At 47.9% G+C, this 22,962-nt stretch overlaps 1 protein-coding gene across 1 annotated transcript in view; it reads right to left on the bottom strand.

The window, feature by feature from the left end:
- Positions 1–1,895: 1,895 nt before the first annotated feature.
- The window catches only part of SLC6A5 (solute carrier family 6 member 5), a 42,378-nt gene continuing 21,311 nt past the window's right edge, over positions 1,896–22,962 (bottom strand). Inside the window, exons 9-16 of the mRNA XM_036326889.1 lie at positions 21,557–21,660; positions 18,438–18,562; positions 13,403–13,515; positions 12,559–12,690; positions 11,577–11,676; positions 8,887–8,987; positions 4,680–4,847; positions 1,896–2,051 (exon numbers count right to left, since the gene is read on the bottom strand). Of these exons, the coding sequence (XP_036182782.1) occupies positions 1,896–2,051; positions 4,680–4,847; positions 8,887–8,987; positions 11,577–11,676; positions 12,559–12,690; positions 13,403–13,515; positions 18,438–18,562; positions 21,557–21,660 (999 nt within the window). The remainder of the gene's footprint in view (positions 2,052–4,679; positions 4,848–8,886; positions 8,988–11,576; positions 11,677–12,558; positions 12,691–13,402; positions 13,516–18,437; positions 18,563–21,556; positions 21,661–22,962) is intronic.

Genomic DNA, 22,962 nt, shown 5'->3' with positions numbered 1-22,962 from the left:
GAGAGTCTAGTAAGTTCTAGCTTTGGGAGCTAGACAGAAAGAGAGACCAGGGACCAGGGAGAACAAACATGCATTGCAGACCAAAGAGATGGAAACCTCCAGTTCAAAACCCATCTTTGTTTCCTTTTCTAAACCTTTCCTCGGGGTGCTCTTGAAAACTGGAAGTTTGCATCTGTGTTTGGCACATGGCAATGATATTTGCCCTAGTAAAGGGGACAGCTCAGTAAAATGTCTTGAGACTTTTTAACAAATGAAGTCCTTTTTTAACCAATGTTACATTAAGGTCTGGTGTTGGGTCCCATTGCTGTTGAAAGGATAAAAATGTCACATCAATATACAAGATTTGAACTTTGCCTGAGACCCTGTAACATGAAGACAAATAAGAAAATGATTGAAATGATCTCCCCGAAAGGGAACAATTTGAGGTTTTGAAATTCTCACCATCAGAAAACAGAAACCCAGGCTACACTATTCTAAACCCACTTTCTCTACAATGATTTCCAAGATATTTTTAAGGACAGAAAACATCACTAGTGGTACACACTCTATGTGACCACATATCACATTTGAAAAGTTTCATCTACACACATTCAGGATACAAGAATTTAATGAAGTTACAGCTTCACCAACCTCTACAGTCACGTGATTCACTCTCATTAGAGTGTGGTTATGAGTACTGTGAATTGGGAACTCTTAAAATTGAATTAGCTAAATGTAGTCTTAAAGGCTATACTTAATTGGCTCACTCACTACTTACCTAAACTGTATTTATCAGGAATTTCTGTAAATACTGTGACCTAAAAGCACAGTGAATATCATGGTTGTTTTCTATTAAACTCTTCATCTCCTTGGTTTCTCTGTAACTACATTTGGAATTGACTGTGAATGAAAAAGTTGAGAGTAAAAATTGAGAAATTATCTGTCTTTTAAGAGTTTGTTTCTTATATATAGAATTTATAGACGGACCAGGGTAAGTCTCATTGTCCCAAAGGCTGAGAGGCAAGTATCTGCCGCTTATAGAAGGACATGTAGAAAAGAACAAACACTGGACCATGACATTGAACCATGGTGCTAAATGTCATGTAGAAACTAGAATGGAGCTCTACTATGAACATACAAAATTAGGCACAACTTATAGGATGGCTTCTTGTGGAGGGGTGGAGGAAATGACCAAAGAACTCACAAATTGGGTTATTTTTTAAAAGACAGCAGTAGGAAGGGAGCTGACTCTTCGTTGAGGTCCATGTGCAGAGTGAAGTATCTGTGTCCCCGCACACTTGAGACAGTTGTTCCACATGAAGGAAACATCCCCAATTGTGAATCAAAATAGAAACTTAACCACCTTGATGGTGCCCAAACCCGCTGGCCTTGTCTTGCTCTAATGAATGTCCTGACCACCGCTGATCCTCAAAGTGTACCGTGCCCTGGTCTTTCTGTGTCTGAATGAAAGCTCTGTACTGCTCAGCTCATCCCTATGACACCCATGAGTCCGAGTTAATGGTCCTGTGATTCTGCCATTCGGTAGATGCTTTATGGGCACCACGGGTAACACACAGCATATATTTTTCCATTGGCCAAATGACACATTCCTCCTTGTGCCATCACCAGAAAGTGCTCACCTAGCTGATCCGCTCCTGTGGGGTAAAGTGGGTGCTAGCAGACCAACCCTACTGCCAACGGACACCACGGAGACAGACGAACAGCGCTTGAGGAGGTCCGTCTAGCTCTTCACTACAGCATGCGACACTAGGTCCTAAGGAACCACTCTCATGCACAGATACGAACTGAGAAGTGGGGAGAAAGCAGCAGCAAAATGGGAAGAAAGCTGGGGAAACCAGTAGGGGGAGGCAGAGAGGGAAAGCAGGATCAAGTCTGGGTCATCTCATGCCATCAGACTAGCACTGGGTGCCCAGTTCCAAATCCTTCACTGGCATTTTGAGTCCCAGGGAGGAGGTTCCCAAGGGGTCGATCATGTTCTTGTAACGCTCCCCACGGTGCTTAGCTAAGAATGGGCCCCAGTCCGGCTGCGGCGAACACACCAACTTTAGCCTCTGCAAAGAAGCCAAAGACACACAGGGTCACAGAAGTACTGCACCAACTTCCCCAAGGTACCACCCCACACCCCCAAACTGTGTGCAATCACATTTTCCAGGTCCCCTCTTGAGCCAAGAGGTCCCCTACCAGGAGAAGCAGGTGGACAGAAAAGCCATTATTTAACCAAGCCACGGTCTCATTAAAGAGGAGACTTAGTTTGGTTCACTTGAAATTATTTACATCACCCTGAAAGCAATATTACAATTGCTTAGGATTTGCCTTGTGCAAGATTAATAGAGGAAAAAGGACCCAGATTTTAATTACACATTTTTCCCTCCAAATGAACAGAACCCGCATACCTCTCTCGACACAGCCAAACGCAATTTGCAAGGGACATGTGTGCTCTATTACTTTTGCTCTTTAGTTCCAACAGTGGGTTGCTACATCAAAATAATTGGATTTTGTTGAGCATATTTCCCCAAAGTATATAAATGGCCAGAAAAAAACTATCCCAGCCCCAAAGAGACATTGCCAAGAGTGAGCAAAGATTTTAATTATCTGTTGACAAAAATATATGCTTCTGACTTGGTTCAGCAGGGTTGGGCTCTTGCAGTCAAGCTGCAAATAATAGGGTGTCTCTAGTCCTTCAACTGAACTTCTCACCCAAAACATAATCTCACTGAAACATATTTTAGAAAGAGGGAGGAAAGAAAACATATTTCTCACTACATAAGAGGGAACAATTATATGTTTATTAACTATTAAAGTGAAGCTGCCTCTTATAGCTGTTAGTTTAATCTCTCCTTAATTATCCGTTTGCAACCTCTGTGTCCCAAATCAACCATAATAAATTTATATAGCCAACTCATCAGTTTAGAGAATTTCAGTCTGACACAAAAATAGTAGTGCTAAGCCATCTTTTGTTCAGGGGGGAAGAGATTTCTGGGTCAGCTGGTGGAGAAGTTCATCAGGTCACCAGCAAGCTTCCTGGGGGGTCAAGGAGGCCTCGGTACTAACCTCCAGGGGACAACGAATAGTATTTCCTGAGGACAAAAACTGGAGATCTGCCTGAGTAAGCAGACTCCGACCTCTCCCTCCGCCCACTCTACCTCCTCCTTTAGTCCAGCGAAAACCAAGGCTACCTCACAGCACGTGGACATCTGGCTACACATTTACTCACAGGCTCTATTCCCTTCTCGCTTCTCCCCTCCGGGGCCTCCATGGACATCCCAGAGACCTCTCTCCTTCTCTTCTCAGCCTGGCTGACCCAGAGCAAAGCCCCGACAGCTGCTCAGCACTGCGCTCTGTCTGCAGGTGTTTCTGCCCCTTGCTCTAATCCATTGGTTCTCAACCTTGGCTGCACATTAGAATCGCCTGGGAATCTTTTTAAAATCCTGATTTCTGAGCCTCATCCTCTGGATATTCTGTTTCTTTGTTATGGGGTGGGGCCACAACATTAGTAACAAAGAAACAGAATTTCTGGAGGATGAGGCCCAGAAATCAAGATTTTAAAAAGATTCCCAGGTGATTCTAATGTGCAGCCAAGGTTGAGAACCACTGCTCTAATCCAATGCCCCTCACACGTGAGTGCACATTAGAGTCACCTGGGGAGCTTGTTAACTTGTAGACTCCAGGGCAGGGGTCCTCAAACTACGGCCCACGGGCCACATGCGGCCGCGGAAAACATTTATCCGGCCCGCCGGGTGTTTTTGCCGCCGCTGCGTGCATAGGAATTTGTTCATAGTTTTCTTTTAAACTATAGTCTGGCCCTCCAACGGTGTGAGGGACAGTGAACTGGCCCCCTGTTTAAAAAGTTTGAGGACCCCTGCTCCAGGGTCTCACTTCCCCAAGACTCTGGTTCAGTGGAGCCACGCTGGAGTCTCATCATCTGCATCTCCAACGAGCTGGTCCCTGGGCCAAACCCTGAGGAGCACGGGTCTGGTCCAAAATGCCAGGCCTCTGGCTCTCCAAGACGGAGTCCGAGCTGCCCTATTCCCAGCATGTCTGAGCAAGTGACTTGTCATAAAGAACAGCAGCCTGGCCACACTTATCTGGTGGCCCAACAAGTGGCAGTCAGCCCCCTTCCCATCCACTCTGTATTTTATTTTTGTTTTGCATTGTAATTAAGAAATTTATCTCATCTCTACCAGCCATGCTCTGGACCTCTTGTTACATTCTATGGGATAGTGACATTTTAACCAGCCTAGACCCCGGCCATCCCTAACCCAGGCACAATGGAAGGGCAGTGATTTTTAATTTAATGGTAATAGATGCTTGGAAGGAAGAGCCTTAAACAGAGGGGAACATTGGGAAGAGGGAATCTGATGTGTGGTTAAAAGCCAAGCACTGGGCTTTAAACCATGGGTGAGAGGGGAGGAGGCACTTCTATCACTCATTCCCCAGAGCTGTCAACACGCTGGGCGATAGCATAATAACAGCTCAGCCTGCAGATTGGCTCAGCGCCTCCATTAGGGGAATAATACATAATAAAAATGGCTTTAATAGAAACGCTGGCAACTGTAATCACTTAATCATCAAGTCTCCCTCTAGAATCAGTTTGCCGAATCTCTTGTTTCTAACGCACAGGGCTCTCGGGGCTTCTCCCTTGAGAGGGGATGCCAGGAGAGAGTAGCGGGCACACTCACCTCAATAAATCGGCCAGGAGCCAGATGCATTTTTATCACAAACATAATTGGGATCCATATAACGGAACAGGCTAGCATTAGCCATCCGAGCACCATGGACCAGTTAGGGTAGCGATAAGAGCCATAGGTCATGGGCTCCCACTGGTAAAAGCTGAAGCAGAGGATAAACTAGGAGGAAAAGAGAAACACAGGCATCAGGGTGGTGAGGTATCCGTTCATCCCACAGATACATGTTGAACCCCTTCTCTGAGCTGGATGCTTACATATCTATGATGTCACTTTATACCCATAACAACCCTGAAAGGGAAGTGTCAGTAATCCATTTTCCAAATGAAGAAACTGAATCTCAAAGAGGTGAGGAGAACTCGCCTAGCTGCTGACCCTGGGTTTGGCCTCTCCCATAGTAACGGAGGAACGGAGCATCGCACCTGCAGGTGTGGGCACAGACAGGCTGAGAAGACAAGTTCAGAGGGCATACAGCAAGGCGACTGGTGGGTGGAGGTGGCTGGGGGTGTTTTTAAAGTGTTGTCTGTACTTTCTATAATGGGTCATCAGCTTTTGTTACAAGAAATAAACCTGTTAAGTTTATGTATTTTGTTTTTTAATAATTTTACACATATATATATGAGAGAGAGAGAGAGAGAGAGAGAGAGAGAGAGAGAGAGAGAGAGAGAGAGAGAAACATCAATGTGATAGAGAAACGTTGATTGGTTGCCTCCACAGGTGCCCCGAGCAGGGATCAAATTAAACCTGCAACCTGGGTATGTGTCCTGACCGGGAATTGAACCTGCCACCCTTTGGTGTACGGAACGATGCCCCAACCAACTGAGCCACACTGGCAGGGCTGTATTTTAATTTTTAAAACATGAATTGAATCACTACTTCTTCTTATTGAACGGGGAATGCCTGCATCCAGGAGCTGGCTATAAAGCTGGCTGAAACCCTGAGTGGTCCCCACGCAGTGCCTGAGTCAGAAGCCTGGTCCGATAATGAGCTGTGGGACAGAGAATGGATGCACAGCCTCCCTTTCAACTGACTCAAGGTGAAGGGCCTCGTCACTGAATGGTGGGCTGAGAGCCAGGAGACCAAGAGGCTAATCTCAGCTTTCCCACTAATTAACTGAGGGACCTGCTATAAAACGGATATATTTCACACCCTATGCAACACGGGAGTTTTCTGGGGATGATAGTCTGGTATTTACTCTAGAGTTCCCCCTTATTTTAAGAGCGGTCAAGATTTATTTTCTGCCCACTATCTCCTATCCTGCACGCTTCCGCTGGCAATGGCAGGGAGAACCCTCTGAAGACTGGTTAGTGCCGCTGAAAAGGAACGAGGGGAGATGTGTGCTGAGAAAAAAAAGCACCAAGAAGACAGAACAGGGGCCCCAGCTGCTCTGGCCAAGCCTTTGGGGACACTGCCCTGAGAAACGCGTGTTATTCCCTGGATTCGTCCTGCATCAGCCTGGAGTCACGTACATGATGATAATGACTAAGTTCTCCCTTCCTCCCCACCTTTCTTCTTCTATCTTAAGCAGTAAAATAACTGCCCCAAAATGATTGGAGTGAATTATGTCAGGAAAGAAAACATATGGAAGTGTTTTGGGGAAATCGTGAAACACTGTACAAATGTGAGGCATCTATATGATTGCTGCAAAGCCCAGGCTGCTAGGGCATGTGAGTATTTCAATGCAATAATAATTCAATATTTCTATTTGAAGCAACATGAGCCTGAAGACAACTGTTGAAAGAAACTGCTCTTATGGAAAGAGATGCTTTACTCTAGGCCCCCTTTTAAACATTCGCCCCTAGAGTCATAAGCTTTATTAACCCGTCTATCGGAAGTGCGGCCTAATGTATTTATGGTAAGTTGCTCCATTTCATTTACTATATAAACAGCAATACATCCGCTTATGTGTGCACATAATTCAGTGACGTGATCTGACTATGTATACAATGATTGCATGGAAAGTATTTATATAGCCCTATAAATCCAGGAAGGCGCATATAAAAATGATCCATTTTATTTCAGGAGTTTTGAAGTAATTTAAACCCATAATCTTAGCTCGTCTCAGCACACCACAAATATCCATTTTATAGAAGGGCAAAATATAAGAAGTGTTAGGCTTGGTCCTTCGACACCCATTTCCAGTTGGACAAATATCATATCAAAGTTATTTGCAATAAACTCCCCTGGGCCAAGTCAGCTTTGATAAAATGCTGCCCTCGAGTGAGGCTGGCCCTCAGAGATGGTAATGTAGCCACAGAGTCAGGCCTGCCCTGAGCTTTGCTGATATCAGTCCGAGACGGCCAGCAGAGGGCTTGTGGTTGGTGATGATGGCATTGACCACTTCTGTTTGTCTGTCGCTTCCCCAGAAGGGGACTCTGGTTCAGGGTATTTTCTGGGACCTCTCCACAGGTCTCTGACAGGAGTTTTATAATGGAAATCAAGTAAAGCACAGCATAGTTGAGGGACTTCCTCAAAAAACACAGCAAGTTCCTAGAATTCCTGTTCCCTAACATTCTGCTCACACAAAAAAAGACTTCTAAAATCCCACACTGGGATTAAAAGTGTGAAAAGCACTGGGCGTTTAGAATGTATCAGTGTGGCCTAGAAGCCCTGAATTCAATGCTTAGCTCTGCCCCTGCAAGCACTGGGGCCCTGGACAAGCACCTTCGCCTCCCCATGCCTCAGTGCACACAGGTGCAACAAGGGAAAGAATCACCCCAAGCGGGGTGGGCAGGAGCTTCAGAGATGGTGTTCGTGCAGTGCCTGCCTCTCATTGACCTCCACAAATAGCATGCTAACTGTTATGAGGTGGTATTTCTGCAGAATATAATCAAATTCTTTGACACTTAATCGCTTCTGGGACTGGAGAGAGAGGTAAGGAGAATCTAGAGCAGATTCTAACTTGATTTCTCCCAAGAATAAGTCATGTACAGCAGTTACTGGGGCAGAGCGGGGGGCGAGGGAGAAAAGCGCAACAGAGAGGAAAATGCCAGAGGCAGGAGAGTGTTGCTCTTCCTCCCACCAATTAGGTAAGTCCGAGTTCTTCACACACACTTCGGTCCTGAATTCAAGAGACTGGAAATTCTATCTTACTGCTTTTCAATTCTCATGCCCCAAGTCTACTGGGACTTTTCAGGCAGATAATAGCCTCTAAAATGTGAGTGCAGATGGGGCCCCAGAATGCTACCTGTGTCCGTCCATGCAGAGGGAGATAAATACTGAATAGTTTTTCTGCATAAGCATCTGTCTTTTTAAAAGGAAGTTGAGGTGTTTTGATTAAAACTCGGTGACATTATTTTTAAAAAGGGAAAGCATATTTTCTTTACAATTTTACTTCCATCCTGGCTTGTTTTCCTTGAGAGAGGTTGGTACTGTGGAGTAAAAGAAGGGTCTTAATCTGGTTTCTACTGCCACCTGCTGGGTACAGGCGGAACTACATCTGGCTTCCTGCCGCCTTGCTGAGTAGACACCCACCTGCCTTAGGCCAGGGAGGAGAAGGGGGAAATGCAAGGTCTCCGTGTAAATGTGCCTGCAGCCTATGGCACAGTAAAAGAGGTGACGGGACATGCACGTAAGTCCCAATGCAGATTTACTGATACATGAAGAGCTCTGATCTTTCAGATGAATATCAGATGATCTCAAAATGTCATCACCACACTTGAGGAAGAAAAAATAGTTCTCAGAGCAATAAAAAGGAACAATTGAGTGTCTGGTCAGGAATAAGCGTTTTGCAGCCAGACTGCCTGGATTCGAACCCAGGCTGTTGCTGATCGTTGGTGTGCAATGCTAGGCAAGTCACAACACCTCTGGGCGTCGGTTTCCTCACCTGTAAAATGGAGGGGATTTAATGCCAACCCCACAGAGCTGCTCTGGGAGAGCTGAGGTGAAACACACAAAGCCCCTTGAACAGAGCCTGGGCCGTAGTTAGCAGTGGGGACTGTGACTGTTAGTGCACGAGGCAGACTGCCAGCGTGGGAAACACTCCATAAGGATGCCCCAAACTGTGCATGAGTCCAGCTCTGCACCCAACTGGCTAAGCACCTTTAAGCAAGTTGCTTCACCGCTTTTCCACATCTGAAAGGCAAGACAATTAATACCCATCCTACCAGCTTCCCAGGCTCTTAAGTAGGCCTAGTCCTTGTTTACGCACAAAGCACCACATACAAGGTCCCATCTGCACAATACAGCATGCGGTCCTTACAGTTAAAATGGTGGGAGTCACAAATGCCCAGCAGACTTTCCAGAAAATGTTTGGCTGAAATCCGATCATCATCTCTATGTCTTCGCAGAATCTCTGCAAGCCTGCGAACAGACAGGTGGAGGCCGAGCATGAGGTGTGGTGGCAGTAAGGGGGAGGGGCAGCACTAGAGCCCCTCCCTTGGGTGCCCTTGGCCAGGGACAGCCCCAGCCTGGTGTCAACATGACCCCTATTATGTAGGAAACTATCAGACAAATGTTGCTGGAATGCAAGGGACTGTGGCTTCTTGATCACTGATCAACTGAAGCAACATGCAGAGGAGACACTGGTCTCCTGGCCACACATAACCCCCATCCCCACACACTCTTGGTTTAGGAGGGCTTCTACACCACTCCTTGAAAGAAAAAGTCATCGAGAATGTTTTCAAATCGAGCAATTTCTTGCATTGTTTCCTGAGCTCATCAGAAACAGGTTTCTCAGACCCGTGGGCTCGCTGAGCTGAAGGGTTCTGAATGACTATGAAGCTCCCTTACAGTCGGCCGTTCTAACAAGTGGACTGTCAGCCTCAGCTTCATTCTTCTCAGTCCTTCATCCTCTGGGTCATTTATGTGGAAAGTGGCACCTCTGCCGTCCCCCCTGCAAAGCGCAGGCTTCTTCCCCGAGACCTCGACCACATGCTCCTTCTGCTTCCGAGCTCATTCAGCCCCCTTGAATTTCTGGGTCCTTAATCCCTAACGAATGGGGAATTTAGAGTCTGGGGGCTCCTCTCCAGCCTTCACTCACATTCTCTCACCCTTTGCTACCACCTCCCTGTGTACCACCTGCACCAGCTGCCTCCTCCTGACCAGAACCCCACCCCCCAACCCCCTCCGCTCGCAGCCCAGACTCCTCCTTCTGGTCCTGTGTCCTCGGTGCCTGCTCTCTGCTACAAGCAAGGGGAGAATGATGCAATATGAGAAGACAACCTCTTGCTGGGGTAGAAAGCAGAGAGGTGGTATTCCTTCAGGGAACAGAACAGTTCATTATGTTATGGCAAAAAAGTCCAATGGAGCCACCACAGACAAAATAATGGATCCTGAGACTGGTACTGGCCCTTAGGTCCATGCCAAGCTCAGACCCAGAATGCTGCCAAGCCCATGGCCTGTGCTGAGAACAGTGTGGGGGCTCACTGAAGGCCTTTCCAACTCACTCTAACAGTTCTCAGGTTGCAGTGAGCTGCCTGCTCTACGTCAAGGTCAACTATAATGCTGCAGAGGGAATCACCTGACCAGCAGTTAGGGACCAGAGTTGAACACTGTTCTGCCTCTAATTCCCTGTGAGGCCTTAGGGACAGCATTCCCCCTTCTGAGCTTTGCTGAGGGAACTGGGCCCCAGAAACTCTGAGGGCCCTTCTAGGGAGGTCAGTCCATGGTGAGGAGAGGTTCCAAGTTTCTTCTTTGTGTCCACAAGCAAGAAGTGTATGCTTTGAGCAGCGGTCCTGCCCATCTGTGGATGGTAGGTTGTGTATGTCCTTTAATGCTATTATTACCTTCATTGAATGGCCTCCTTATGCTAGAACAGTGGTTCCCAACATGTGGCACATGCCTCACAGGGGGGCAATTTGTTTTTTAAGGGGGGCAATTCGAGAATGAGTTATTAACAGTGGATTTTTGAATTTCTTATCATTCTTATGGTTTTAGGGGCCTCATATGCAGTATATAAATATATATTGTGATATATTTATGCATTTAAGTTCTCTATGTTTTGAAACTTTATTTGCTATTTTTTCATATCATTTCATATTATTATTATTTTAACAATTTCTTAGTGATTTCTTCCTCAGTACTTCAACTGTCCTTTCGTTCTTTTATGTTTCTCTTTCATGGATACCATGTTCTTTGGAAGCTTGTGTAGAGCAAGGTAGGAGCCTTTTAGGCTTTCTCCATATGAATAGGAGTTCACTTTTTAAATAAGAATTATATGTCATCGGTGGGGGAGCATCAGGATTTTAGAGATGCTTAAGTGGGGTGTGACCAAAAAAAGATTGGGAACCACTGCACTAGACCCTCTGGGCATACGGGAGGGGTGAGAACCAAAGGAGTAGAAGTTAAAGCTGTTTCTCTATTAACCCTGCCTCACAGAGGTCCTGAGACAAGCTTGGAATAAAGATGCTGCTTTCCTACATCTCTTAGGTAGCAGCAAGTAAGCCCTTTCACTGTCTTATTAAATACTAGAGGCCCGGTGCACAAAATTCGAGCACGGGGTGGGGGTGGGGGGGAATGTCCCTCAGTCCAGCCTGCACCCTTTCCAATCTGGGACCCTTCAGGGCATCTCCTAAACCAGCAGTCAGACATCCCTCTCACAATCCCGGATCGCTGGCTCCCAACCACTCACCTGCCTGCCTGTTTGCCCCTAACCACTTCTGCCTGCCAGCCTGATAGCTCCCCAACCACTCCCTGCCAGCCTGATCAATGCCTAACTGCTCCCCTGCTGGCCCATTCATCCCCAACTGCCCTCCCCTGCTGGTCTGGTCGCCCCTAACTGCCCTCCCCTGCCAGCCATCTTATGGTGGCCATCTTGTGACCACATGGGAGCGGCCATCTTGTGCGAGGGTGTGATGGTCAATTTGCATATTACCTCTTCATTATATAGGATAGAAACCTGCCTATCTACACTAAGTTTTACCACAGCAGCAGGCAGGATTGTTCCCTTACCGTACACGTAGGAGATCCCCACGAGCTCAAAAATGGCAATGATGACAAGGGCATAGGAAGCAGCGTATGTGTCCACCAGCTGAAACATGTAAATCCCACCCTAGCAGGGAAGAGAAACAGTTGAGATCAATGGGCCTGGCTCTAGGCTCTGTCCCATTTCTAACAGGAGAGGAGAGTCAGGTGCAAACAGGAGTCAAAGAATCTCCCTTCCCTAAAGCTGATCCAGCATGCAAGCTGGAGGCCTTCCCATGTTGGCAAAGCCGCCCCAAAGAGACTTGAAGCCCATCAACAGAAAAGCACAGAAAATGACCTAACATCTTACTCTAAGAAGGCCAAGATCAGCATCTGAAGATGTGCATGTGAGAGCAGCCAGATCATTTTGTTTTTGCTTTAAGCAATAGATGAACATTTCTACCCATACATCTGCATTTGATTGACCTTCATATAACCCTGAGGCGTCTTTGGGCATTTCTCCTGCATCCCCCTGCATCTTGATCTCACTCTGTAAATCTCTCTACAATCGATGAGGCTGAAAGATCATCTCATTCCAAGCCATCATTTTACAGATGAAGAAACTAAGGCCCAAAGTGGTGACTCGCTCGAGGTCACCCAGAGAGCAAAAGCAATAGTGCACCGAGTGAGCTAACACTCCATTTACCAAGACCCTCAGGCTAGAATGACCTCAAGTGGCTGAAGACACCTGTGTATGAGGAGTAAGCAACTGGACATTTCTCTGGTCAGTAAATTTGGATTTTCTTAAAGTAGGACACACCTGCCTCGTTGGCTTAAGAAGGCTACATCTCAATTAAGAAGATGTAAGAAGTGCCATGAGTAGCCAAGGTGACATATTTCCCTCTGTGGTCAGAATCCCCAATAGCCTGGGGCCATATGCACAGAAATGCCAGTGACTTGGCTACTGTTATGAGATCTGAGCGCTAAGGGTGAAAGGACAGACAGCCACACAGTCCCCACCCCCAGTTACCTGAGTGATCATTGGAAAGCCCATGATGAAGAAACAAATGCAGCAGCCCAGAGTGAAGACCGGCTTGTGGGTACGCAGGTACTTGGGGAACTCGTCTGAGATGGAGGTCACTATGGTCTCGATGGTGGCAAACTGGAATGGGGACAAGGAAAAAGGCGTCTAAGATAGACCACACCATCCTGAAGGCTCCAAAAAACCCTCTGTGCTTCCCATAGGGACCATGGTTCTTGTATCAGGTTTGGCTTTTAGGACTGCCTTCCCTTGATGGGCCTCAAAGGCCTTGTTGGGTCCAGTCCACAGGGCCAGCGAGGGAATGCAAGCAGGATGTGAGCTTTAGAAATTACCTGCAGCCCCGCAGAGCCTGCACTCATACTCACCCGTCAGGGTAGCTGAAGCTGCACTTTGTATTCATGAGATGTAAATCCTCCTCCAGTTTACCTGCATTTGATCTTCTACTTTAGGAAAAACCCTCTTTGCATCCAACTCCTAAACTCTGAGCGCCTGTCAGCATGATGGGTAGTAGCCTCAGCCCCAGAGCAATTCTCCTAAAAGTGACTTGATATTATTCTCCCTTATCCTGCCCCACAAAATTTGCTTTGGCAAAATGACACCAAAGTGGTAAATACACTGGCTAAATCATGCACAGAAAATGGAGCAAGGAATAAAGGAAGAGAGGGCTGCTCCCTGGCACCATCTCATGAGTCCCTCACAAATGCAAGGTTATCCTGAGTCCTGGGACAGGTGATTCACCATCTCTACATAGCTTGAGAGAAAAATGCAGGTACCACTGCAGGCAGGGGTCTTCAGAAGGACCCTGGGGCAGGGGTGGAAGAGAGGGGCTCACCATGGTGTCAAGTCCAAGAGTGAGGAGCATCAGGAAAAAGATGATGGCCCAGAACGGAGAAAGGGGCAGCCTGGTTAAGGCTTCCGGGTAAACCACAAACGCAATGCCTGGCCCTGGAAAGAACAAGACAAATGATTGCAGACAGGCCCCCTCTTCCTGGAAGCCCACCGGGCCTTCTCTCCATGGAAATCCTGAATTGTTACTTACATGCTGCTCCCACTGATTTTTGCTTGTTTGGTTGGTTGGTTTTCTTTACTCATTTCTACCCGTTTCCCCAGTTAGATCTTAAGCTTCTTGAGGGCAAGAACCAGGGGAATTAGATCCATATCTTGGGGAGCTGAGCGGAGAGGCCCCCAAATAATGCCAAGACAGAGACTCAGACCCCAAGGCCAGGCTGTGTCCCATGAAAATAACATGAAAACCCATCTTTGAATGGACGAGCAGGGGAAGAATATAATAATTATCCTCTAGAACAGTGGTTCTCAACAAGGGGTGATTTTGCCCCCTGGGGGCATTTGGCAACGGCTGGAGACATTTTTTAATTTCACAGTGGGGATGGTGGAGGATGGTTATTGGCATTAGTGGGCTGAGGCCAGGGATGCTGTTAAGCATCCTTCACTTCATGGGGCAGTCCCCACAGAAAGAATTATCCAGCCCAAGTGCCAATAGGGCTAAGGTTGAGAACCCTGTTCTAAAGGCTAGAACACGCCCAGAATGGCTTCATTTCAGGAGAATCCATTTACATAAAATGTAAATCCACCTAACACAGTTCAGATCTTGCCCTACAAAGGCTTGGGAATGATGGGGGTATGTCAGTCCACGGAGCATCAGCTGGGGGGAAGGGGGGCTGAAGCATAGTGTGTGTTAAGAAAGTTTGGGTTCTAATGGTCAGGCAGATCTGGGTCCAAATTCACACTCCATGACTTACCAGCTGTGCAACCCTAGACAAGTCATTTCATTTTTATGAGCCTCAGTTTTCCCATCTGTGCAATGGGAATAACAATAGTACCTCACAGGGTGGTTCCGGGGAACCGATGAGAAAATGCAAGTAAAGCACGGAGACCAATGCCTCACTTGGAGAACATTAGCTTCCATTATGAGTGAACAATGACCTTGGAAATCAGCATTTCCAATTCAGGTTTTCCCAAGAATACCACATGCTCTTGGTGGAGGACTCTGAGCTGCAGTTTTCTCTACATCATAAAGCCCTGCCAGGGGTTCCTATCTGCCTCAGCCTCGCTGGGAGGATTACTGTAACCCAGGATGGCTAATGATCAGCAGTTGTGAATTTCCTTGTCAGTAGAAAAATAAATGATAATGGGCAGAGACAATGCCGGGTAACACACAGCCCACACACGTCTAGGAACCAGAAGTCACAGCACCTGGAGTTTTTACAACTCAAGCCTAACAGCACTTTTAAACTGGAATTTATCAGGTTGCTTGTTCCGAATGATGCCGAGGGCCTTGGGGTATTTAAAGCATAAAGCCCCGAATGCCTCACATACCCCCTGCTTTATGCATTTATTGAACACACAGCAGAGCCAGCCTCAGAAGGCTCCCTGTGTGAACCATAAAAGAAAAGGCTGTATTAAACTTCAGCTCCAAAGAGGTCTCGAATGCCGAACGCTGAGGAAGCAGCAGCGCTCCGGCGACAGCTGGGCCCATAAAGTGGGCAAGAGGTCTTAAACGGCCACTTGGAGGACTGGGGCTGATGGCCGTGGCAGGATCCAGCCCTTGGGGCTTTACTGCTCTTTCAGGATGAAAATGATTTCATGTGTGGCCTGCTTCTGTCTCAGCTGCCTCCCTAAAGTCCAAGTGAAGCATCATTTTCAGCGAACTCTGTTCTTCCAAGAGGGCAGGGGAGTGGGTTTTAAAAATACATTGTTTATATTACTTTGTAAAGTTCAGGGGTTTTTTCCCGAAAGATGGATTGTCTGAGCCACAGTGGAGTTTCCCCAGATGAGGCCCATAGGGCTGATAGAGGCCCCGGCATCTCTCCAGTCCCAGGGGAGCCAGTGCTGCCCGGTAGTGGGGTGCAGGCTCCACAGCCCTGTGGATTGGAAAGTGGGACTTGGTGAGACTTGTTCTCTCTGCACAAACCTTATCGATGGCATGAAGATAATAGTACCTACCCTCATCAGGTTTCTGTAAGGATTAAATGCGCAGATATAAGTAAAGGGCTCAGAACAATGGACACTGAGAACTCAGCAAGCATCAACCATTATTGGTCTTCCTATAAGAGGGGATCAGGGGCTCTGTGTGCCAGCAACCCCCAGAGACCTACAGCGATGGCATCCTTTATCCTAGAGTCACTTAAGACACAGCCAGGGGCCCTGGTCACACGGGGAATGGCCGCTCTGCTGGGAAACCTATTAGGATGGATGAATTCTTAGAAGGGTAAGTCCTGGCACCCAGGTGATAGTCAGATGACTGCTGGGCAGGCCTGTTTGAGGGTGTTCATTTTGATGAGCCAGGTCTCTGAAGTATTAGGGGTGAGGAAGCGATTCCTGGTGGTCTGGTGACCTGGCAGTTCCCACTGAACTTGGAAAGTCTAAATACACGACTCTCATTTGTGGGAGGAGCATCTTGGTCAGCCCGAGGCTGAATTCTCACCAGGAGTCGAACTCCACAGGCAGCCATGGAGATGGTGCTAACAGGCTGGCTCCCCAGGATGCTGCTTTGGTGGAGTAGACGCCTGAGAAGGATGTGTCCCTTTCCTGTGCTCACTGCGAAAGGAGAGCCCAGCACGGTCTCATCGCCAATCCCACCTCCAGGCCCCAAAACTCCCATGTGGCTGAGATTTGGGGAAATGTCCATGACAAAAATGCCTCCCTCACAAGGCAAAACAGAGTGTTGTTAGGTCACTAAAAAGAACCTAGTTTTGACTAAAAACCTAAACATAGTTACTAATATTGGGTCGGCAAAAATGTACTGCATGTCTATATGCCAATCCTGCCCAGCGAGGAGGGAGTGGCCAGCATTCAGTATGGGCCCGACCCCAGATCTCCAACCTGTGTCCATAGAACAGCCGTGGGCAAACTATAGCCCGCGGGCCAGATCTGGCCTGTTTGAAATGAATAAAACTAAAAAAAAAAAGACCGTACCCTTTTATGTAATGATGTTTACTTTGAATTTATATTAGTTCACACAAACACTCCACCCATGCTTTTGTTCCGGCCCTCCGGTCCAGTTTAAGAACCCATTGTGGCCCTCGAGTCAAAAAGTTTGCCCACCCTGCCATAGAACCTCTCCTGTACAGGAGAAGCCAGACAAGCCTGCAAACCACACAGAAGCAAGCCATTCAGACGAGCAGGGCCAACTGCCCACGGCTCGGGGAGAAGTCCTAGGGGCCACTGCCCCTCCCCGGGGGGAATGAGGCCCACTGTCCCTGTGCCCAGGATCAACACACGTCAGAGCAGGCTACGAGGGCTCTTGTTGTTCAAATCAGAGGGCATGAAAACAACGCAGAAAGGGGAAGTTTCAGAGAGAAACCTGGGCAATTGTCTGATGTAAAGGAAAAGCAGAATTCCATTTGGGTTTCAGCGACACGCACCCCCAAATTCCTTTCCTGGAGCAGAAAAGAGCTCAGATGTGTTAACTAGTGTGGCTTGGCCACTGGTCACAATGAGCACGATAATGTCACAAAAATAACAAAATACACCAGGTCTGCCAGAGGGTGGGGCAGGACCCTCCCTGCCCCAGCTGCTCTGCTGGGAGAGAATGAGGACAGCTGGGGTGGCACAGGCACCCCTGAGGACAGAGCCCTCTCTGCCTCTCTCTTGCCCTTCCTGCTCTCCAGGGAGCTGCAGATTTTCCACCAGGAGAGGCTGGCTCAGCTCGAACCCAGGGCACTGCTGCAGAACCAAAAGCCTGCTCTCCAGGGAAAGATCATTACCCCCTGGAGCAGGCCCCTCTTTAACTCTTCGAGGCCCGCAATGAACCATCAGTGCCAAGGAGGCATTAATTAATTACCCTTTGGGAGCCAGGAAAGATGGGCAGCCCACCAAGAAGGTGACACTTCCAGGGCTTAGTTCTCTCAGGGCTGGCACCTGAGCTATTCGCTGAGAACTGCAGTGAGCTCCTTGAAGAAAGGTAAATGCATGGCGAAGCCTCTCTGGATTATCTAGGGCCACAGTCATGTCCCTATAGCTCCTGGCATGGCCCCACGCTGAGGCATGCCCTCAACGTCCGATTAGAGAATGGTCATAATGATAAGCAATAGCCACAACTAAGTCCCTTAATCCCAAAAACCTACCAAACACCCGAATTCTTTGGAGAACAAGGCTGGATGGAAATCAAGAGTTAAATAAAAACATTAAGCACACTCTCTCTCTCTGCAAAATGCTGTGCTAGGAATAAGGATTAAATGAGATAAAAATGTAAGCTCTCTGCAAACTCCGAAGTGCCACACCAATGTTAGCCATGAACATAGGATGACTTGGGTGGAGAGTCAACATTTATTCTACATCCCTCCCACCACCACCATCCAACCTTTCCTCCCACTGGGGAAAACTGCAGGTCTGTCCTGCTGACTAAGCAGAAAGCCCTGAGAGCACATGTGACCCAACAACCAGGAAAGTGCTTCGTCAGGAAAAGGCTGCTCTGAAGGCAATGCTCTTGTGAAGCCAGCACTCAGGTCCTAGCGTCCTCTGCAAGAGACACATCCTGCAGCCACCCGTGTGCACCTCAGCACTGCTGCCTTGCCTAATGACTCCTCTACCCACACCCCTCAGGTGTGACAGGGGCACCCTTCCTTAGGCTGGAGCTGAGGTAAGAGGGGAAAGGAAAAATGGAGCAGAGGAGAGGGGAGCAAGACAGGGGCTTTTATAGCGACCCCTCTGACTAGGGCCCAGCCAGCTCTGACCCTGTGTGAGCTTCTACTGGGATATATCTCTGTCCCTCCGCAAAGGGGAACCGAGGTGCCCAACCCTCAGTCCTGTTCCAGAGGCCAACTTCCTAGCAGAGCATAACTTGGGGTCTTGTGAGGCGAGCTCGGCACCTGCCCTGCAACAGCAGGGTGACAGCGACACTGTACCTTGGTCCGCCACGTTCTCAATGTTGACCTTGCGCTCGTTGGCCATGAAGCCAATGACTGAGAAGATGACGAAGCCGGCAAAGATGCTCGTGGCACTGTTGGTGCAGGTGACAATTAGAGTGTCCCTGGAGAAGAGATGAGAGTTGGTGGTTAGATGTGCCTGGTGGGCAGGAAGAGACAAGGGGAAGGACACAGCGTGTGCACACACGTGTCTGTGTGTACATGCTATTTCCATACATGCATTTGCTGCAAGCTGGCCTTGTTTTCTTTATTCACAAGGACAGGAACAACCAGTCCTGACCACAGACTCCCTTGGGCTGAACTTATAACCACCAAAGGCACAAACCGATCTCCCCTAACTGCCCTGTCCTGGGGCCTCTGGCTCCACATGCTGTGAACTGACAGAGGCAAGTCTGTCCATCAGAACAGAAATTGAGGGGGTGGGGCCTTTGGGGGACAGGAACCATGGATGAGAGAAGAGAAGAAAGTGGGACCATGAAATGCCATCCAAGTATGAGGACACCTTGGATTGGGGCACCCAGGCTGAAAAGGGCAAGGGGGAACAGAGAGGAGAGAGACCAGCGCCCTCTGCTGGCAACAAGCTGCAGTTTCCCACCTTGCCCTGTCCAGCCATCCTAGACTCAAGAGCGGTTGCAGCTAGATGGAACCTCAGGGCAAGTCACTTCTTCCCACTCTGCTTTTAAATGGTGGCAATGGCCCTGCCTCCCTCACAGCTGTTGTGAGGACAGAAGGAGATGATTTCTGCACAGCACAGAGGCCGGCACAGACAACTACTCAGTAAACAACCCGCCTTGTCTGGCCCCTTAGTTTACTGATGAGGAAAGTGAAGCCCAGGGGAAGGTAATGGCTGATTTAGGGTAGGTCAGGATTTGAATCCAGACTTCCTGCCTCACTGTCCGTGTTCCTTCTGCCACACCACACTGCCTCATTTCTAACAAAGCACAGAGCAATGCTTCCCCCTTGGACGGTGTTCAGACTGATTCTCGGTTACAAGTTAGTGAGCAGCAGTGGCCAAAGAAGTCCGTACACCATAGTCTGACACCACAGTTATGGGCTGGACTATGTGCCCCTAATATTCATATGTTGAATTCCTAACCCCCAGTTCCTTAGAATGTGACTGTATTTGGAGACAGGGTCTTTAAACAAGCAATTAAGTTAAAAAGAAGTCATTAGGGTGGGCCCTAGTGCAGTGTGACTGGTGCCCTTATAAGATTAGGACACATATACACAGGGGGAGGACCATGCGAAGACACAGGGAGAGGTCTACAAACCAAGGGGAGAGGTCTCAGTCTTGTCAACACCTTGATCTTAGACTGCCAGCCTCCAGAACTATGAGAAAATTCTGTTGTTGATGTCACCCACTTTCAGTATTTGCTATGGAAGCCCCAGCAGACTAATTCCAAAGGCTCTCTCCAGCCCTCTGGGCACACAGCATCAGCTCCAATCCCACTGCTCCTGCCCCATGTCCCTGTCACTCATTCCCACTCATCCCCACTGCTAGCTGTCCTTGCTACCTGCAAACATTTCCTCCTGCCTACACCTGTTGAAATTTGGCCCAGTCTAGATCTCATTTCTGTGAGGCTGTCCCAACCATCCTAGGCCACAGCTTAACTACTAGTATAGTCGTTTCTTCTGGGTTCACAAAATATCTCATACTTTATTAAAAACTAGAGGCCCAGTGCATGAAACTTATGCACAGTGGGGAGGGGGGGATCCTTCAGCCCAGCCTGCACCCTCTCGCAATCACTATCTGGGACCACTAGCTTCTAACCACTCTCTGCCTGCCTGCCTGATTGCCCCTAACCACTCTGCCTGCCTGCCTAATCGCCCCTAACCACTCACCTGCCTGCCTGATCACCCCTAACCGCCTCTGCCTCAGGCCCCGCCACCAAGGCTTCATCCGGAAGAACATCTGGTCTAATTAGCATATTATGTTTTTATTATTATAGATAATAATAATGGCAACTGCCATTTAGTGAGCACCTACTATGTGCACAACATTGCTCTGAAAACTTTGCATACATCATCTCTTACCACTCAACAAAATATAATTGAATTTTATAGATGAGACAGCAAAGGCTCAGAGAAGTAGCATACCTTGCCCACATCTTGGAGTTTTAGTAAATGGTGAAGCAAACTTAAATACAAGTCTATCTGACTCCAAGATACATCCTTCTCTCCATCCTGCCTTCCTTCCTCCCTTCTTTCTTCCCTTCCACCCCTTCTCCCTCCCTCCCTCCCTCCCTTTCTCCTTCTTCCTTTCCCTCCCTCACTTCTTTTCTCCCTTCTATTCTTTTTTCCTCCTCCTTTCTTTCTTCCTTTTTTCCTTTTTGTATCAGCTCCCCAGAGAATGGGCCTTATTTTCCTATTGCTTGTCATAACACGTCTAACTTTCAATATCATCTCCTGCAAGAACTGGTCAGGCTCTCTCGGGGTCTTTGGGTTCCACAGCATCCCTAACATCACACTATCCAAACGTCACCTTCCTTGACTCCCCTGAGGATCTTGCCTGGATCTGTAGGTTCCTGGGCCTGCCCACCTCCAGAAATTCTGATGAATAGATCTGGGAGGGGAACTCAATGTTTGCATTTTTTTTTTTTTTTTGTCAGCTTTACTGAAGTATAGGTGAGAGATAAAATTGTATTATATTTAAAGTGTACATGACGATTGAATATATGTAGTCATCGTGACAGGATCCCTATCATCGAATTAACACACCGATCACCAAGGTGCTCTTTTCTTATAGGGTGTCTAGAAAAACATCTGTAGAGTGACTGAATGACCAGACTTCAGCAGTGACTCCCATACGACTGGACTCAGGGACTGGGCTGCTGATGGAACAACCATCCCAGGACACGGTTCCCTGCACACAGTCTACAGAGGGGCTCGGCTCCATCCCAGGTGCCAGTGTCAGCAGTGCAGTCGGGGTGCAGCCACCGGAAGCCAGCAGCCAGGCCTGAGCAGGGTTCACGTGTGCCAGGGCAACTCTCTGGCTCTACTAAGGTGCAGGATGAGGGTGTGGCGTCAGTCCATTTTCTGCCCCCAGACCCTGTTCCCCCTCGCCAGCTGCCACTGGGACTTGAAAGGCTACAACGTACCTGTAGCAGTTGTTGTGGAATTTGTTGTAAGAAGAGAGCGTGATCAGGCCTCCCCAGGCAGCAGATAAAGAGAAGAAGATCTGAGTGGCAGCGTCTTTCCACACCTAGCAGGCAAAAGGGGAGAGGGGTCAAGGTCACTGAGAGCGGCTGACCCAGGCAGGGGAGTCTGCCAGGCCCCTGGCCTCACCCCTGCCCCAGGCAAAGGCGGTCAGAGATGAGATAAATGTGGCATTGATGCAATGAGAAATATCCTTTGTGCCAGATGCCAAAAAGGCAGTGAATTACCTGGCAGATTTCAGCTCCATTCTAACCAAAGGAGAGGAACTCAATAAACTACGTACACACTTCATCTTCCATTTCCTACCATGGAAAACTGTACAGAAGGGAGAGCCCCTCCTTTAGCTGCAATCACTCTCAAAAAACAATTTGCAACAGCAAGATATGTTGGTGGACCCAAAATATCAACCTTTTAAAATTAACATTTCTACAGATTACAACTGCAATTAAAAATCTGAAACTCTATGGCCTCCTTTTGTAGCAAAGCTGCCTCTGCCACAGCGGAGGGGGCTTTATAAGCCACGTGCTTCTTGAACTTGGCTGACATTGCCTCTGTTCTCTTGGTGATTTCTCTTAATTGTCCCCATAAAACTCCAGAAGGCCACTCAAGAGTGTGAGCTGGAGATTCGTATGACTCATACGATGGACCTGCCATCATTTTTGTAAAATTGTGCTTACAATATGCAAAGAGAAAGTTCAAAGCTGTGGTTTTATTTAAAGGCAGTCATTTGTCCAGCTGAAGAACCACCTCCCAGCATCAAGGGGATATGCAGCTAGAAGAGGATAATCATAGTATTTAGTGTCCGGCCAAGGGTGTGAGAATCAACTGTGATGTGGGACTTCTGGGGTTTCCGTACTTTTAAAGAGTGAGGGTGCCTATCTCTACCCCTTTCCTCACCCCTTTGTGCTACCTGGAATGCTGCTATGATGGCTGGAGCTCTGGCAGCCACATGGAAGCTATTCCCTAAAGATGGGGAGGCAGAAAGACAGGAGCCTGGGCCCCTGAAGACACCTGCAGCTACCCAGCCAGTGCTTGACTATCTACCATTGAGCTGCTTCAGCGCATGCAAGTGAAGTCAACTCTTACCTGGGGGTTTCCGTTATGTGCAAACTCAATCCTAGCTGTGTGTTCTTAACATATTCTGGAAAAGCACATATTTCTTTAAGGTGAGAAAACTCAATTCTTATTACACAGACTCCCCTCATTTGGAGGTTTGTTCTGGGAATTTTAGAGTAAGAGGTGCCTGTGCAGAATATGCAAAGAGAAGGTGCAAGTGTGTGCTAGCCCTGTGGCATGTGCTGGAAGTATTCAAATGCGTCTGGGCCCTTTAAAATAGAATTGCCTAAGT

The sequence above is a fragment of the Myotis myotis genome, unplaced genomic scaffold, assembly GCF_014108235.1.
Source record: "Myotis myotis isolate mMyoMyo1 unplaced genomic scaffold, mMyoMyo1.p scaffold_m19_p_10, whole genome shotgun sequence".
NCBI lineage: Eukaryota > Metazoa > Chordata > Mammalia > Chiroptera > Vespertilionidae > Myotis > Myotis myotis.
Note: the sequence above shows the minus strand (reverse complement) of the source record. Positions and strands in the feature narration are given on the sequence as shown.